Source organism: Meles meles, chromosome 3 (genome assembly GCF_922984935.1).
Source record: "Meles meles chromosome 3, mMelMel3.1 paternal haplotype, whole genome shotgun sequence".
In the NCBI taxonomy this organism is placed as follows: Eukaryota; Metazoa; Chordata; class Mammalia; order Carnivora; family Mustelidae; genus Meles; species Meles meles.
The window spans coordinates 103,071,236-103,088,624 of record NC_060068.1 but is presented as its reverse complement, the minus strand read 5'-3'; the positions used below and the strand labels follow the sequence as shown (position 1 = coordinate 103,088,624).

Below are 17,389 nucleotides of genomic sequence, written 5' to 3'. Positions count from 1 at the left end.
CGCATAAAGTATCATAGCCTCACTCAAAAAAATAGAAAAATCCCAAATACGCAAACTATCTCTACACCTTAAAGAACTGGAGAATCAACAACAAAGTAAGTCAAACCCATGCACGAGAAGGGAAATAATTAAGATTAGAACAGAGAAATCAGTGAATTAGAAACCAGAAATACAGTAGAATACATCAACGAAACTAGAAGCTGGTTCTTTGAAAAAATTAATAAGATCAATAAACCACTGGCCAGACTTACCCAAAAGAAAAGAGAAATGACCCAAATTAATAAAATAACGAATGAAAGGGGAGAGGTCATCACTAACAACAAGGAAATGGAAACAGTCATTACAAATTTTTATTAACAGCTGTATGCCAATGAATTAAGCAACCTGGAAGAAATGGTTGCATTCCTGGAAACCTATAAACTACCAAGACTGAAACAGGAAGAAATTGACAACCTGAGTAGATCAATAACCAGTAACAAGATTGAAGCAGTGATCAAAAACCTCCCTAAAAACAAGAGTCCAAAACATCTCTATTTAAAATTGCATATAGTCCCAACTCCAGCATTCCCCTTCTCCCTGATATAGTTTTCTCTCTCCATAACACTTGGCACTTCCTAGTGTAGTGCATAATTTGCCTAGTGATTAAATATGTTGCCTTTCTGACCTCCACTTGGATATATGCTTCTTTCTTTGGATATATCCACTTGGATATATGCAGGACTTATGTCTGTTTTGTTCACTGCTTTGTCCCTGGGTCCTCAGTAGGCACTCGGTACATATGTGTTGAACAAATGGGTTCCTGTGGTATCTGGCCTCCAGAATGGCTCCAAGTGACCCTTGTCTCCTGGTATCCACTGCTCTGTGTGTTCTCCTCTCTGAATAGGGGATCGCAGTATTGATCCCAATTTGATTAATAGGAAATTGCAAAACTAATGGAGAGAGATCAAATAAGAACTTGCAGCATTTGCTTTGACTTCTGGACTTGCTCACTCTGGGGGAGGCAAGCCACCACGTTGTAACGGCAGTCACGCAACCCTGTGGGGCAAAAGTGCGGCTTCTTACCAACAAGCAGACCAGTTGGGCCACTATGTGAGTGAACCACTTTGGATGTCAATCTTTTAGTCCTGTTCAGTCCTTCAGATGATGCAGCCCCAACTGACATGTGTGCAAACTCATAAGAAACCAGTGAGCTCAGCCCCTCCTGAATTCCTGACTCATAGAACCTGGGAGAGATGCTAAATATTTTAAGCCACTAAGTTTTTGAGGTAATTTGCTGTGGAGCATTAATTACTACTAAAGAAACTCTGAATATAACTTTCCCAAAGTAGCAAGTATCCTGCAAAGTTGTTTAGGGCATGGCCCCCTTTTACATGGTTAATAAAGAGATAGGAAATCAAATGATTTATTTGAAGAAATTATCTTTTCTCTATTCCAAATTTTGGACCTCCATCTAACCACCTCCCTCAAATATAGTTAAATCAGGTATAGGTAAACTTTATGTGATATATGAAAACCTGTGAAAAAGGAATATAATTGAATAGCAGTTAAAAATGGTTTCTACAGAGAAACCATCTGGATTCAAATCTGTCACCTCTTTCTAGTTATGTGACCATGAGCACATTATCTAAGCTCTCTGTGCTCATAAAAGTACTTTCAGTATAGTCGAACTGCTGGAACAAATAACCCCCAAATATCAGCGACTCAGGAGGATAGAAGTTTATCTCTTGACCACAGAGGAGTTCTCTGTGGGTATTACAAAGGTAGTAATTAAGCAATCCAGGTGCCTTCCATCTGGTGGCTCCACCCTCTGCTCTGCAGATCTCTGCCATCAACTAGTGCGGGAAAATGAGGGAGTCTGTAAGACTCGGAAAGATTGTATGGACTAAGCACAGAGGAGGCTTTTCCTATTTTCTTCCATATTCCATCGGTCAGAAGTCAGTCCAATGATGACATCTAACTGTAAGGAAGGCTGGGAAAGCAAGCTAACTATGTGCTCAGAGCTAGGGGAAGCGAGTTTGATGACCTACTAGCCAGTTTGCCACATTCCTTCAATTGGTTTTCTCTGAGGATTAAATAAGGTACAATATGTAAAGGACTTAGCCAAGAATCTTACCATGAAGTAAGATTTAATAACTAAACCATTGTTTTTAGCACTCTTAACAAAGTGCTTAGAAAATAGAGCTCAAGTTTATTTCTGAATGTCACATGTCCTCCCTCCCCAAATAATACTTTTTGTAATTTGATATTTTCTTGAATAAAATATTAAATGTTGAGACAGATATGCAAAGAATGAGCCATGTAATTATGTTCCATCTCCCCAAATGGGCTGTATTTAAGCCTATAACAGGCAGTGTCCAGTGACTTTTGAACTTGCAACTCTTTTTGGTGTCTTTGAGCTTTCAAAGCCAGCAAGCAAATTCAGAAGTAGCATGAAAGAAAAAAGGACCAGAAAGTTCTAATAACAATATTGAAACTTGTGTAAACAAGCAGCCATCCTGCCTTGGGCATAAAATGCAGAAATAGAAATGAAATATGAAGTGCATGGCCAGGCCTGTAAGTATATGGGCAAGAACTGGTAGGAAAATACTCACCTGCTTTGGTGGGTTATAAATTATGTTACTCTCTGCTATGTATTTGTTAAGGTACATACAGTATTAAGAGTATTATAGTGCTTCATTATATGTTCCTTTTCATTAGTCTATGCCAGAGAGTGGATGAATCACATTTAGGGTTTATGTTCCTGTGGAAGCCAATGATGAAAGAGTATGAATGAAAACATTTCTGGAATGAAGACAGCCCCAGAGTGCCTGTCCCCAGTCCTGAAGGAGGTAGTGTACCACCTTCATAGAGGTTTTTAATCTGGGGTCCATGATGGGCCAAAGTTTGCAAGACCTGAATACGTACATTCTTCTGGGACAACGTCCTTCATATTCAGCAGGTTTGTCCTTCTGGTAAAAACAATTTAGAGTAAGGCAACTAGACTCCTTTTTAAATATAGCTTTAGGTCTGGTCTGGTATAAAATGAGCAGTTCCTACCTTAGGCTCCTACCTTAGGCATAGACTCTGAAGTTCACCTAATAGGAATCCTAAGCATCCATGGCCATGCTGTGGCCCTGCCTTTCTGGAGACAATGCTTTGGATAAATTCCTTCCAATAGAACTGAACTGTGGTCATCAAATCCAGAGCGCTCTTAATGTCCTCAGATGAATATTGTCAGAGACATGTTCTTTAAAATTCACACTATTAAGATCTTAGTTAATATTTAATGGGCATTCCCTTAGGCTTGGCTGTAATTCTCTAGATATATGAACACACATAGAGAAATGTCCATGAGTGACTACTTTTCTAACTTTAGTGTCACAAGTTGGACAAAATTCTGAAACCTCACTTGAAGAAATGCTTTCCAACAGCATCTTTTCGTCCTGTCTGCCAACAAGAAGCACACGATAGTATATGCCCTCTTCCTTGAAACAAGCCTGAATACAGGTCTTAAGGGTATGTCCCCCAACAATGACTGGTATAATAGTCTCTCAGTTTGTTAAGAACATTTCGTGGAAGGTGTTTACTTGTTCCCTTTGAATAAAATTAAGTAATAGAACTATAGTAATAGTAGATAGAAGTAATAGATATAGTACTGAAAGAGGGTATAGCAGCCCAGGCATCTAGCAACTGGAGCCACTCAGAGACAGAGAGAGAGAACCATAAGATGCCTGTTGTAGTTAAATCTATTTCTGCATAACAGATCATCTCCAAGCCTAGTGACTTAAAACAGCAAGGAATTTTTTTTTTTCCTTTCAATTCTGTGGGTCAGATATTTGGGGAGGGCTCCTATGTCTCCCATATGGTATCTGCTGGGGTGGTTTGGTTGCAGCTGGGAGTTCCAAGATGGCCTTAGTCTGCATGTCTGAAATCTTGGTACTAGCTATCAGCTGGGACACCTTGATCCTCTTCTCTGTGGCCTCTCTATCTCCATGTGCTCCTTCGTCACTTAATAATCTGGGCCAGATTTCCAAGGGAACAAACACAGAAGCCACAAAGCCTTCTAAGGCTTCAGCCTGGAACAGACCAGAGTATTGGCTTTAGCACATTCTGTTGGTCAAAGCAAGTCACCAGGCCAGCCAGGTCGAAGGGGTGGGAAAGAGACTGCACCTCTGTCTGAGAGAAGCCGTGTGCACCTAGAGACGAAGGAGCAGTTGTGAGCTACTATCTGTGCAGGTGTTCTGCCATAAGGGCTCCCTCCCCATGCCTGGCAGGTTTGCTTGTAGTTCCTGTTGGAAAAGGCATTGCTTTCTTTTTTTTTTTTTTTTTTTAAGATTTTATTTATTTATATGACAGAGAGAGGCAGAGTGAGAGAGGGAACACAAGCAGGGGGAGTGGGAGAGGGAGAGAAGCAGGCTTTACCCAGGACCCTGAGATCATTACCTGAGCCAAAGGCAGATGCTTAATGACTGAGCCACCCAGGTGCCCCAAGACATTGCTTTCTTATGAGGGGCTTGTGCTAAACATAGGCAGTTCCTCAGTATTTCTTACGGAAAGCACTCTTCTCCTCAGCATTGCCATTTTTTACACAGCCAGGGGGCATCAGACATTTGGTGATACTGACAAGTCAGTCCTCAAATACCCTTTGAAAGATTCAGTATGGAGAACTAACTCATCAGTGTCTATAACTGGAAACACATCTTTGTCGTTAAAATTGACATTTAAAAGAGGGGGATAGGGAATGTCTGCTAGCCAGAAAATTCCGTTTCTTTTACCTGATGAAACATCTCTTTTCAAAGAGAAGAAAAATTAATAAAAAGAGAGAGAGAAGGAGGTTTCTATGTTTGAACTGGCTAAAGCATATGGCCAGAAACTCTTGTCCTTTGTCTCCCCTTGCAGACCCGGTGAGAAGAGTGATGTTTGGAACAGTTGTAGGAGATAAATATCCCACAGTAAGTGGAGGCAGACAGTAAAAAGCCAGAAGATAGGGATTATGTTTGGGATCTGGTAGGGATCTTCTTTTTCCATGTTTGGTAATACATATTGGTTGACTTACTCTGTTGATGGTAATGGATCTTTGTAAGGTACATAGTTTAGATGTAATAGTGGCAGTAGTAGTTAACTTTCATTATAGTTTCTTATCCACAATATACTATCCTAAGCAGCTTTGCATCCATCATATCATTTAATTTTTATAAGGTCAGTATTTTTGCCTCTAGTTTACAAATCATGGACCTGAAGTCCAAAGAGTTTCAGAAACAGCCTTTAGGAGAGAACTAAGTCTGAACTGCTTTCACAACCCAAGCTACTGAAATCTGTTCTAGTTTATCTCTGTGCCATGCATTTATTGAGCATCTGCTACTGGCTGAAAAGGAGTGAAATGGGACCTTTTTCCCAAGGCCCTCCGATTTTATCAAGATATGGCTAAGCATGATACAGTGTGCTTAGTGACATCCAGTAAGACGAGTCAAGTGTATGGCATCACTGAGGAGAAATCACTTAATTCTGCTTGTACCAGGCTCAGACAGATAGACATTTCTAGGCAGAGAAAGAGTTGAGACATGAGTGACACCCTTCCAGGGATTAATTAACTTATGTGTATTAAAATGACATGGTTGTGAAAGAACGTGGGTTATATGTTAGCAAGTGGTGGGAGATGCTACCACACAGTTGGCTTTAGCCCATTGTCAGGGACTTGGAAAGCTATGGAAAAGGGTTTACGTTTACTCCTGAAAAATGGGAGCGTTCAAGTTTCCAAGTTTAAAGGGGTGAAATGATTATATCATCACTTTAGAAAGACATCCCTGGAAGTCTTTGATTATTGATATCAAACTCTGATTATTGATATCAAAATCACTTGTTAAATAAAGCACAAAAATCATAGAGTTGACTGTACTGTTGTAAACTTGTGACTTTATATATTTTTTAAAAAGGCTCAGAGTGTCACTTTTCACTTACAGCCTTTACTTTTCACAGGGTAGAGTAAGATCCTAATGGCTTCTATTTGGTTCTTCTTGCCAGACTTTTAAAGGGAAATTCTAATTTATGGCATCATTTCCCTTCAATGACTCCATACTTTTGGTTCTTGGTTTAAGTGAGACCTAGAGAAGAATAGTCTTAAGAGACTGGCTTTTTTTTTTTTTTTTTTTTAAAGATTGTAGTCAGATTTCAAAAGGGAAAGACTTTAAGACTTTAGTTCTTTCCATGCTTGTTTTAAGGTAACAATGCATTATATAAAATTACCATTTCTGTATGGAGACACAATCTTTACCCAGTTCATGGCTTATCACTCTGAGCCTTAAAACGTCAAGCAGGCCAATATTGGGGTTATAGTGGAAGTTACCAAAATTTATATGCTTCTAGTTAAAACAAAACAAAATGTTGAGTGCTGTCATTATCTAAGATTCCCCAACACCCAGGAATTTTGCTACTTAAAATAGTTTCCTTTTATTTTTTTGGTTAAAGGTTACCTTGCCAGTAACTTTGAAAATTTTAGATGTTTGGGAAAGAACAACCATACCAAGGAAACAGACTACCCTTTTTTCTAAGATTTTATTTTATTTATTTGACACAGAGAGAGAGGTCACAAGTAGGCAGAGAGGCAGTCAGAGAGGGGGGAGCAGGCTCCCTGATGAGCAGAGAGCCCGATACGGGCCTCGATCCAAGGACCTGAAGATTATGACCTGAGCCGAAGGCAGAGGCTTAACCCACTGAGCCACTCAGGCGCCCCCACACTACTTTCTTTTTATAGTTTCAGTTAAATGTGAAATCTCAGATTAATAATGTATATATGCATGAGTTTTATCTTCCTATTAAATTCCAACCTGTAAGGGTAGGATTGGACCCACTCATTGTGTAATGGTCCACATTTCTTTTGGCTGTGGCACTCAAAAGTGTTTTGTTTTAAGATTTTATTTATTTATTTATTTATCAGGGAGAAAGAGAGCACAAGCAGGGGGAGCACCAGGCAGAGGAGAAGCAGGCTCTCCACTGAGCAAGAAGCCTGATTTGGGACTCAATCCCAGGACTAGGGGATCATGACCTGAGCTGAAAATAGGTGTTTAACTGACTGAGCCATGCACGTGTCCCTCCAAAGGGTTTCTGCACATGAAGCAGAGTGTGGATGTGCTCACGTGCCTACGCACCACATGCTTTTATCACCATTGCCCCTTTTTATGCCTGTTGTTCTTTTACAAAAGAAAGCATCATAATTCCTTCCCCAGGTCATCAGTTTGCTTTGTAAGAAGGAGGAGTGTTGATCTTTGAGTTATTAATTCTTAGAAATGCCCAAAGATCAGTGTCCCCTTTTGAAGTATTTTAACTTTTAATCCTATCCGTAAGGAGAAGAACCTGGTAAGCATGGATGGGACCCCACTGAACACCTAGGACAAGCACCTAAGCAACCTTGCATTCCCATTAAAATGGTAGTGTCTCTTGGTGCTGTTGTCTTGATCTGACTTGATTTGCACCCACAAAGCTACCTTGACCTGCTTTTACCAAAATGTTGGTGGAATTGAAATCCATTACACCAGCGTTGGGGTTTGTGCACCAAATGTCCATCAGTTAGTGAAATATAATTGATTTGAACAGTTTCTGGTGACTGACAAGTGTGTGGCAGTTTTATTTCATGTTCTCGATATTTCAACTTGATGATGATGAAGAATGCCTTGATGCTTTACTACATTAAGATAATCTCTGGTGCTGTTGCCTGCTTGGGAAGCTAGTTTTGTATCTTATGGTCATGGCTTTTTTTTTATGTGTTCATTGATTTTCATTTTTTAATTTTTTGTTACTTTCCCTTCCATTGGTTCCCGAGTATGATCTTTTTGGTCCTGCCCGTGTGAGGTTTAAAAGTAAGCTAGATTTACTTATATGCAGGGCTGGAGTGTTTCTATCACAGGCCTTTTTTCTTTTTTTGAGTGTCAAGTGCTGTGCAAATTACTCTTCTTTAATGCGATAGGGTTGTGAATCTGAACATGTATATTCCCTCCCAATTAGTGCCAGATAAACTGAGCCCAGTTTGAATTATGAAGCTCCTTTAATATAGCTTAAATAAGGATGGGATTTTGTTATGTTTTCATCTATTTCTCCATGGGCAAAGAGAACAGGAAAGAGGAACTTTCTGGAAATTGGGAAAATCACAGCACCCAATGGATGACCATGCATGCCATCTATCTATATATGCCCCCACTTCCTAAATGGAACTGGTTTCTTTGGAAGGAATTTTTTTTTTTTCTCTGAAGGACTTTTAGTAAAACTCCCCAAACTATTTTCTAAATTGTTGATCCCTCTGCCAAAATGCTAATATCAGTAGGGTATTGGGCTCCCACTTGTCCTTAAAAACCCTGTCACTGTAGCCTATGAATTTGGCTTTTTAACAGTTGCTGTAAATGAGCCCTGCTAAATAAGACTTGCCCAGCTTTCCCATGGAAAGGCGCTGGGTTTATAGCTTCTCAGGCCCTAAGCAGCCCTGCTGCTCTGTGTCATGAGAAGGAGTGGGCAGTGTGTGAGCCCTGCTCTGTGGTTCCAGCCCTCCACTCCCAAAGCAGAAACTCCACATTAAACAAGGCCAGATTTGTTTATCCTTTAATACTTGGAACTCGTGCCTCTGTGTCTCAGGAAAATGCTCAGTCTCTTCTGTTTTGTTTTGTTATTCCCAGGCCGCTGTCATTGATTTATTATCTCCGAGCTACTTAGCAGTTATAGACCAGGAACTCTTTATCATGACCTAATTTTCCTCCCATAAATATCACAGCACATAATAAAGAGTGCACCCCACACATTATAGGAAGGCTCCTAATCCTTGTAAATTACAGAAGCATGTGATGAATGGGATCACAAAAGGTGTAAAAATGTGTATGAGCCACCGCTAACAACAAATTTTGCAAGTGGCAGTGGTCTACAATTGTCAGCATGGGCCTCAGGCAGGCAGGGGGATGGGCAGTGAAATTTGGATTTTGTAGACAACGCGAGGGAAAAGAACAGCAAATTTTAACATTGCTGTAAGCAGTTAAGATCGATGTTTTGCAAAGAGCAGTAATTAAATTTGCACTTATAAATTAAATCCTCATGTCCTGACTGCAAATAATTCATTGTTGAGTCTCCAGTTATTTCTTTTCTTATACTTTTTTATTGAATGCAGTAATGTCTCTTGAACATTGAGTGTCAAACTGTGTTAGGTGCTTTGGTCTTCACCACACTCCTGGGAGTTTTTACAGATGAGGCATCTGAAGGTCACAGAGTTATACAACTTGCTCAGAGTCACAGAACTACTAGTAAGCAACTAAAGTCAGATCCATTGGACTGTAAAACTTGGAATCTTCTTATTTTGTCCTATGTCTTTCAAATTAATAATAGGTATAAAACCACACATGGGTAATATCCAGATGGTCATGCTAAGTTCCAGTCCAGCTGTATTCAAGTATGTGACCTTGGACAAATCAGTTCATCTCACTGAGTCTTAGGTTCCTCACCTTCACGATGCCAAGAATAATAGTACCTTTTAAATAGAGTTCTTGTGAGTACAATAATGAGATAAGTCATGCAAATAGCACGATGAACACTCAACAAATTTTGGTTATTTTATTGTCATTATACCACTACCATTTTTTGTCCACTCATTGCTAGGTTCTAGCACTTACTGTGCCTTAACTTTTCAGTGGCTCTGCGAGGTGGGTGTTAGATCCTTGTTTGCACAGGGAAACAGACTCAAGAGACTCAGTCTCTTGCCTGAGTTGAACCCAAGTCTGTCTAGCTCCACAGCTTCTTTGCTTTCTACCCATATGCTGGCTATGAATTCCTTTGTTGGACTTTTTGTGGTGATATGGCAATGGTGCTGCTATCAGTGATGGTGAGATCAGTGTCGCTGTAGGTGTTGCCCACTGAGTAAGCAGCAGAACCCAGACCGGGCCTGGGCCTGTGTGAATCCACAAGCCTGACCACTCTCCCACGTAGCTTAAAGGGAAACAGAAGCTGGTATTTATGGGTCTGCTAATTCCACTTACAGGAAGCTTGAAATTGGGAATACTTGGAAGAGATATGCAGAGTTGTGTGGTTTTGTTTTTTTTTTTTTAATGTTACAGTTTTGTTCCTCAGTAGCTTCCAGAAGGCTTATGGCCTTCCCAATAACTTTTGTTTCTAAAGGTTTCCTAACTCAGAATTAGCAAGTTTGGACAGAATTAATAGGGCACTTGGGGCACAGAATAAATCTCCCTCTTTTATGTTAATTTGGAAAGTCTCTGTGAAACTTGTGAATTGTTCCAGCCACGTGGTAGAGCTCCATAAATCCATTGGTCATAAATGATAGGAACCCACACTTGTATCATTCGGCAGGGTCATTTCTAAAGTGATTCTTCTTAACAGAACGAAGGAAACTTTACTTGATTTTCTTGAAATTACGTCTTCCAAACAAAATAGGCTTGGAATAACCAAGGAAACTGTGAAAAATTCAGGTTGTCATCAGAATTCCAGCTTGAGCTTTTAGCACAGAGACAAACCCTTGGCCTGGCTAGAAAGTGGCCAGACAGTAAGCAGGCTTTAAACAGCTTGCATGTGTTCAAATTTCAGAGTTAAGTGGACAACAGTAATTTGGAGCATGATTTTCAAGACTCCTTAATGTAAGTTTGTATCATCTGCTCTGACTTGTTCACATTTACAGAGGTGCCCTTGCAATCTGGAAACATCTGTAACCATCGCATTGGTAGTCTTGTGTCTGGCACTTGACGTTTTGTGTTGTGAGAGCAGCCGCATCAGAACTCTTGAGCAGCCTGGGCCTGGCTCACAGTGATGGCTGGAGAACTCGCCTTTGGGACTGTTGGTCTCACCTGTGGTGAAAATCTGCTAGAACTGGTTCCGATATGGGCAAACAACTTCTCTTTTAAAGAAACCTACCAGTATGCAGAATGAACGACTCTCCTGGGTTCCATGTCTCTTCCGGCTCGGCTGTGTGTAAACATTGTTTTGGAAGCAATTTTTCGTGCACCAGCCCAAATCTGCATGCTTTCTTCACAATCTATTCTTTGCTTCTCCAACATTTCATACGGTTTTTAGGAAGGACTGTAACTTCACATTCTTGGTGATAGTTGAAATTAAAATGTGTATCCATTCTCTTTGTGTCCACTGTAGTTGCCCAACAAGCTTATTTCCAGTTAGGAAAAGAGAAACAAACCTTGGACACTAGACATAAGGGGGTGGTGGGCCATCACAAGTCTCAATTCATTTTCAGCTAGGGATGGCTGAGAGTGTTATTCTTGAGGACAGAGGCAGAGCAGTGCTAAGAGATACTGTTATTTGTTGAAATCTGTGCTCGTGCATTTGGGGCATGGCTTCTGGAGTGAAGATTGGCTGGAAAAGCTGAGCTGAATGAGTAATGACAGCTGAGGAAGTGGAGAGTGCAGATGTGAGGAGCTGCAACCCTGCATTCCAGGTCCAGCCCCTCTCCTGCTTCACTGTGCTGCAGGTCAGGAGATCTCTCCCGTGGCATGCTCACCCTACTTAATATCTGTGGCTTAGAAGCCATGCAAAGTGCCTAGCACGGTGCCTGCCGGACACAGACACTCACATACAGAAGCATGGTTTAAATGTCAGTGATAATACTGCACCATGAGGTGATCATCTGGGAGTAGGCTTGCAGCTCAGCATTGTTTGGGGAACACAGGAAAGGGGGGGAAAGGCCTCTTAGAGTCTGTAGTCCTTGAGCTCGACAATAACCATAGTTTCTCTTTGCTTCCTTGCAGAACTCAGGAGACTGTACATATACATAGCACCAGTACTTATTTTTAGGGGTGCCAGCTACTCTGGAAGCTAGGACATTTCTGTGTTTTTTTTTTTTTTTTTTTTGCTTAAGTCCCCTTCTCTTCTTACCCCCTCGCCCCACTTGAACTCAGCTATGTTGTGATTCAGTTTATTTTGTTGAAAATTCAGTCCCCTAGGGAAAATATGATAATGCTGTTTTTCAGACAGCTGTGTTTGGGATCGAGATTGACTTAACCAGCTGGCTGGCATCATTGGAGCCCAAGGACCTGCCAGCCCATGGAGACCAGCTGTTTTGGCTGAAATTCTCATCATTCTTTTGATTTTGCTTCCTATATATCAGCTTCAGAGTTCTGCTTTTAAATGCACACACAAAGGAGAGGCCATTGAAAAGAGCATATATAGAGTATATCTAATGCTACCCATAGTGGAAGGAAGTGGGGTGCCCCCACCTTCCTCTTGTTACTCATGATTGTTGAGAAAGTGGAAATCCAGAAGGAGGCTAGCTCCAGAGTGAGACAAATAAAATCAATAAATATTGGTATCTTAATACAGTGTGACTGTTACAGAACCATTAAGAATCATGTTTAAGATTTTTTAAAGAAAGGAGAAATGTTGAAATATAATGTTAAATGTATAGAATACAAAACTGTGTAGATTATGTAATTTCAATTAGGGGAGGTGGGTTTTTGTTTTTTTTTTTTTTGTTTATACATTAAACAAGGTAACTCATACAAAGCTCCTAACCTGATACCTGGCATGGCAAACACTCCGTTAATCGCAGGTAGTGGATGCAAACCGTCCTATCCACAGGGAATGTGTTTACCATGTGCGTGTGATATCCAGAGTCCTTGGTATAAAGTAAATGCTCAAGAGATCTTTCTTGATTGAGGCAGTGTTGTCGTTTATATGCATTTGAAAAAAGTCTCGGGGCACCTGGGTGGCTCAGTCATTTGAGCATCTGACTCTTGGTTTTAGCTCAGGTTGTGCTCTGTGGATTCTGGAATCGAGCCCCCACATCAGGCTCCGTGCTCAGCAGAGAGAATCTCTCTCCCCCTCCCACCGTTTGCTCTCTTTTTCTCTCTCTCTCTCCCTCTCAAATAAATATATCTTTAAAAAAGAAATCAAGAAAATCTAGGGATACAGCTTTCTATGTTATCTGTAATTGTATCTATAATTGTGGCAGCTAACCTCTGCCTTGGTTCTTCATTATAAGTGGTGAGGACAGTACCTCTTGCTCCAGGTCACTGAGAACTGAATGAACCACTTGTAGAACACACTAATCCCTAGGGAGGTGACCTGTGTGGTGGCTATGGTGATCATGGTAAGCACCATGTAAGTGTAGCTGTTATAATGATGCCACCATACTTGTATCTGTAAAAAAAAAGAAATATTGTCAAAATTTTCATCTGTTGTAAAAGCTTAAAAGAAAAAAAGTTCGTAAGAAAGCTCAAATGCTTATAGTGGTTGTCTCTAAATGGTAGAAATAGAAAGTTTATCTCTTTTCTTTCCGATGCTTTTCTACGTTTTCCAAATTGTAGTTTTGGTTACTTTTATCATCAACCTCTTTCTTCCTTTTAAATGAGAAAATGCTAAGCATCAAAGATGACATAGAGCCGCTGAGCTGGAAAGCAGACTCCATCCAAAGGTGACTACAGACCAGGAACTGGTGCTTCTTCTCGGAATGTTATTTAAATGCAGTTTCACATTCTAAGAAAGTTGCAAAGCAGTCATTAACAACTGGTCAGTAGAACCAATGAGGAAAATAAAGGGTTTTGATGAACTGGTTTTGAACAAAGGTACTCAAAATACTCCAAGCCCTATTAATAGACAGTGGCTTGTATTTAGCATACTTCATTTCCCTCACCCCTGGAGAGAACAACAGAGAGGGGATAAGTGTAAGTGACAGCAGAATGACAGAAATGGAAGTGAATGGTCACCAAACTCCGAGATATGCTCCTAAAAGAAAATGTTTAGTGCCAGTTCTGAGAGATGTTTCAAACAAAGTCCTGAGCTAATGCGGGTAGTCTTTTTGGGTCTTTTTGCTGAGTCTTTGATACCACCAAGCTTTCAGTTGTACTGGTTGGGGCTTGCTCCCCGACTCATGGCAGTGTGTAACTCTTCTGTGCAACTTCACTTGCAGATATTTAACACCGTGCCCGATACGCCTCTCACCAACGCCCAGCTGCACTTGTCCCGGAAGAAGAGCAGTGACTCCAAGCCCCCTTCTTGCAGCGAGAGGCCCCTGACGCTCTTCCACGCCATGCAATCAGCAGAGAAACGTGAGTCCCATGGCTCAGGGTGCACACCTCCAGCCTCTGTGTGCTGCTGTCCTAAGTGTCCTTGTGGATGGTGTGTGGTTGGGCCCTGCCTGGTTTCTTTGCTGAGTAAGCCTGGTAGGACAGGAAGCAGAGTTAGGAAAATGAAAGGCCAGGGCAACTTGCTGTGCAAGATTCTCTTTTCCAGATCTCCTCTGGGCAAACAGCGGAACATTGTTTCCTCCTGCAACACAGTAGGAGCTCAGCTCTGGCATCATGGCTTCCGCCCCTCTTTTGTTAGTAGCACAGAACCAGTTTCCTTTTCTCAGTTTGTCATTAAATGCTTATTAGTGTAAGTCACATGCCCCACTCGAATATGACTCTGAGGCCAGGCCCTGCCTTTGCTCATCTTTCTACTCCACCTCTCACAGAACCTGGCATTTAATGGACACCCAATAAATGTGTGAACTAAATGAATGAATTAATTAGAGAATAACACTCTCTTTGTTCCAAGCAGCACAGTGTTATCACCACAGTTTTACTGAATCCGTTTTTCGTGCCAGAACGGAGCTCTTTGCAGTATCAGATGACTGGGCCCTAAAATATTCAGGCTTGTTTCAGCTTCTGGAATAAGAGAGCTGAGTGGTGGTAGTGTACGAGTTGAGGGCTGAAGCTCTGCCTGGAGTCCCGTCAGACCTGGGTTCTGGCACCAACAGCAACACATGGGCAAGCCTTGACTGTTGCTCAGCCTCTATTTGCTCATCTGTAAAGTAGGGATAATAGTGCCTATCTCATAAGGATTTGTTACGGAGTAAGTAAAATTTTACATTTAAGCATCTGGCACAATTCTTGGACTTGGCAAGAGCTGAGAGCTGCTGCTATTATTACTAGTTATTATTTAATCATGCACAAATACCAAGGCTCGCTCTTTCACACAACCGACACTGGCACGTTGCCTGGGAGAGACTGGGAATAGAAACAGCAGACCTTGTCTTTACCGTGCTCACAGTTGAGGGAGGGGAGTAGACAAGTGAATAGATAGCAGCAGGCCACCGTGATAACCAGCCTCGGAGGATAAGTCCATTCACAGAGGCTGCAGAGCACGTGGTGGTTGAGCGCGTGCCCTGGCACCAGATTGCCTGGCTGCTGGTTCCGTGTCTGCTGTCTCTGGCTGCACATGGTGGGGGCAATTTACCTGCATCTTAAGGCCTCAGGCTCCTCTTCCAGAAGGCAGGGGTAACAGCTTCTACCTCATGGGGCTGCTGTGCGGATTAGAGTACTTCACATGGCACCTAGTGCAGAATGAGTGCGTAGTGAATGCTGGGGGGTGCTGCAGTTGTTGTTAACCTCTGTGAGGCACAGTAAAGACACAGATCAGAAGAATGAATCACTTGGCCTTGAGGAAGAGAGAAAATACACATGTGGATTGACATCTTTTTATTTGTCACAAAAAACTTTTTTTTTTTTTTTTAACAAAAAACCATTTTTTATCCCCTATATTTCAGAAGTAATGGCCTCTGTTTTCATTCTGGAAACAAATCCATGCTGCCTCCAGACCATCACTGCATTTCACCATGTCATACTATCCCATAAAATGGCTAGACCTTGGTGAAACATCCATTTGATGTTTCACCATCCATCTGAAACAACCATTTGGGTTGTTTCAGATATGTAGTTTTTATGAGTAAAGCCACTGTTATCTTTGTAGCCAGATCTGTTCACAGGCATGATCATTTCCTTAAGCTAAATTCCTGGAAGAATTTCTAGGTCAGAGGATATGCACAGTTTCAGAGCTTTGACCTCTCTTCAAACGATAGCCTGTGTTGTTCTTCTTAAATATGTGGCTTGGGTCATTCTCTTTGGTCTGCACATGGCTTGGGCTCCTCTGAGTGTAGCAGGGAATACTGGGAACAAAACTGGTGTCCCCATATCTGCCATGAACACAGATGGCATTGGGCTGTGGGGTGATTTGTTTCTCACAGCGCCAGGAGAGCCACGGTCATCTAATGTTCACTACTAAGCAGAGGACAGGGTAGATTAGGACCCATCAGACGGTTAGGTTGAAGCAGAAGCAGCTTTGGAACAGGTTTCAAAGCATATTCTGGGAGCATGTAAGAAAGAAGATAGAGATTAGGATCAAATCAATTAGATCTTGGCCCAAGATTAATTTGATCACACAAGGTAAATGATGAAGGGTTAGGATGTATGAAAACGGACAGACCTAAGCTACAGAACAAGCTGCCGGTGCCTCTGTCTGCAAACAGTTGACAGAAGGATAGAAGATGGGAAGATGGTGAAGCAGCCTCTCTTTCCTCTGAATGTTAGGAAATGCTCCCTGGAAACAGGACTGGAACCCTGGATATTTGAGGGGTGCTTAGCTTTCCTCCTTTTCTCAAAGAAGAAACATTTTCACTGAAAAGTATGTAGGAGGGCATATATACATAGACTTTTTATAGTTTGTTTTGGAAAATCCTTTTTTCCTGAGAAACTAGGATGATATCCAGGCTGGCTTGGAAAGTACCATAGGAGGGGTGGGTGACTGGCCAGGTGCTGGAAGGTTCTACTGGCACCCCACCCCAGCTTGTAACCCAGCCACCTCTCACTGTGAGATGAGCAGGTGACAGGGCACTGTCATGTTTTCACACACCTGACTCTTCCTCTGTCTTGTTTGCAAATAAAGACAGACGCTCCTTTATCAAAGCGCTTTGCCGAGTTTACTCTGTAGAAATAAAATACAAATAAATACTCCAAGTCATTTGTGGGTTAAAAAAAAATTGTGTATTTCCATAACATGATGTTTTTCAGGTTAAGGGAACTTGAAATACGTAGCTCAGTTCCTTCCCAAACTCAAATTTGTGTAAGACTTCATTCATTCTTTAGCCGACAACCACATAACTCATATGCTGTTGTTTACTACAGTTTTTAAATTGATTTGTAAAGCTTCAGTGCATAACATAGTTTCTAGTTTACAGTAGACACTTGATAACATCTTTTTCTAAAGAATAAATAAATGAACCCATAGACCAATGAGATGATAGCACATCTATCCATGACAATCATTTTTTGATACTGTGCTATGGTACTTACTAAAGATGATAAAATTAAGGCCTGAAAGGATGAACTTATTTTCCAGAATCATATAACAGAGAGAAGGAGTGAATTCAGAACAAGGTTTATCTGTCTGCAAACCTACAGTCTTCCTACAACATTATGTCATCAATTCTTGACAGAATCTGAAAGAAAGCAGATTGCAGGAGGAACACAGAGAAAAAAGAATATGAAAATAATTTTGCAATGTGTTATATATGTAGGAAACAAAGGAGAAGAATGTGGAATTTTGAGTTTGAGTCATTGGGAGAAGCTTGGTGCTGTGAAAAGAAAGGAGAGATAATGAATTGAGT

General features: G+C 41.2%; 1 protein-coding gene across 5 annotated transcripts in view; it reads left to right on the top strand.

Moving 5' to 3' along the window:
• ARHGAP26 (Rho GTPase activating protein 26) overlaps nt 1–17,389 on the top strand; it is a 444,108-nt gene that overhangs the window by 337,689 nt on the left and 89,030 nt on the right. For all 5 annotated transcript variants that reach the window (XM_045998912.1, XM_045998911.1, XM_045998908.1 and 2 more), the window contains exon 19: nt 13,874–14,012. In XM_045998912.1, the coding sequence (XP_045854868.1) occupies nt 13,874–14,012 (139 nt within the window). The remainder of the gene's footprint in view (nt 1–13,873; nt 14,013–17,389) is intronic.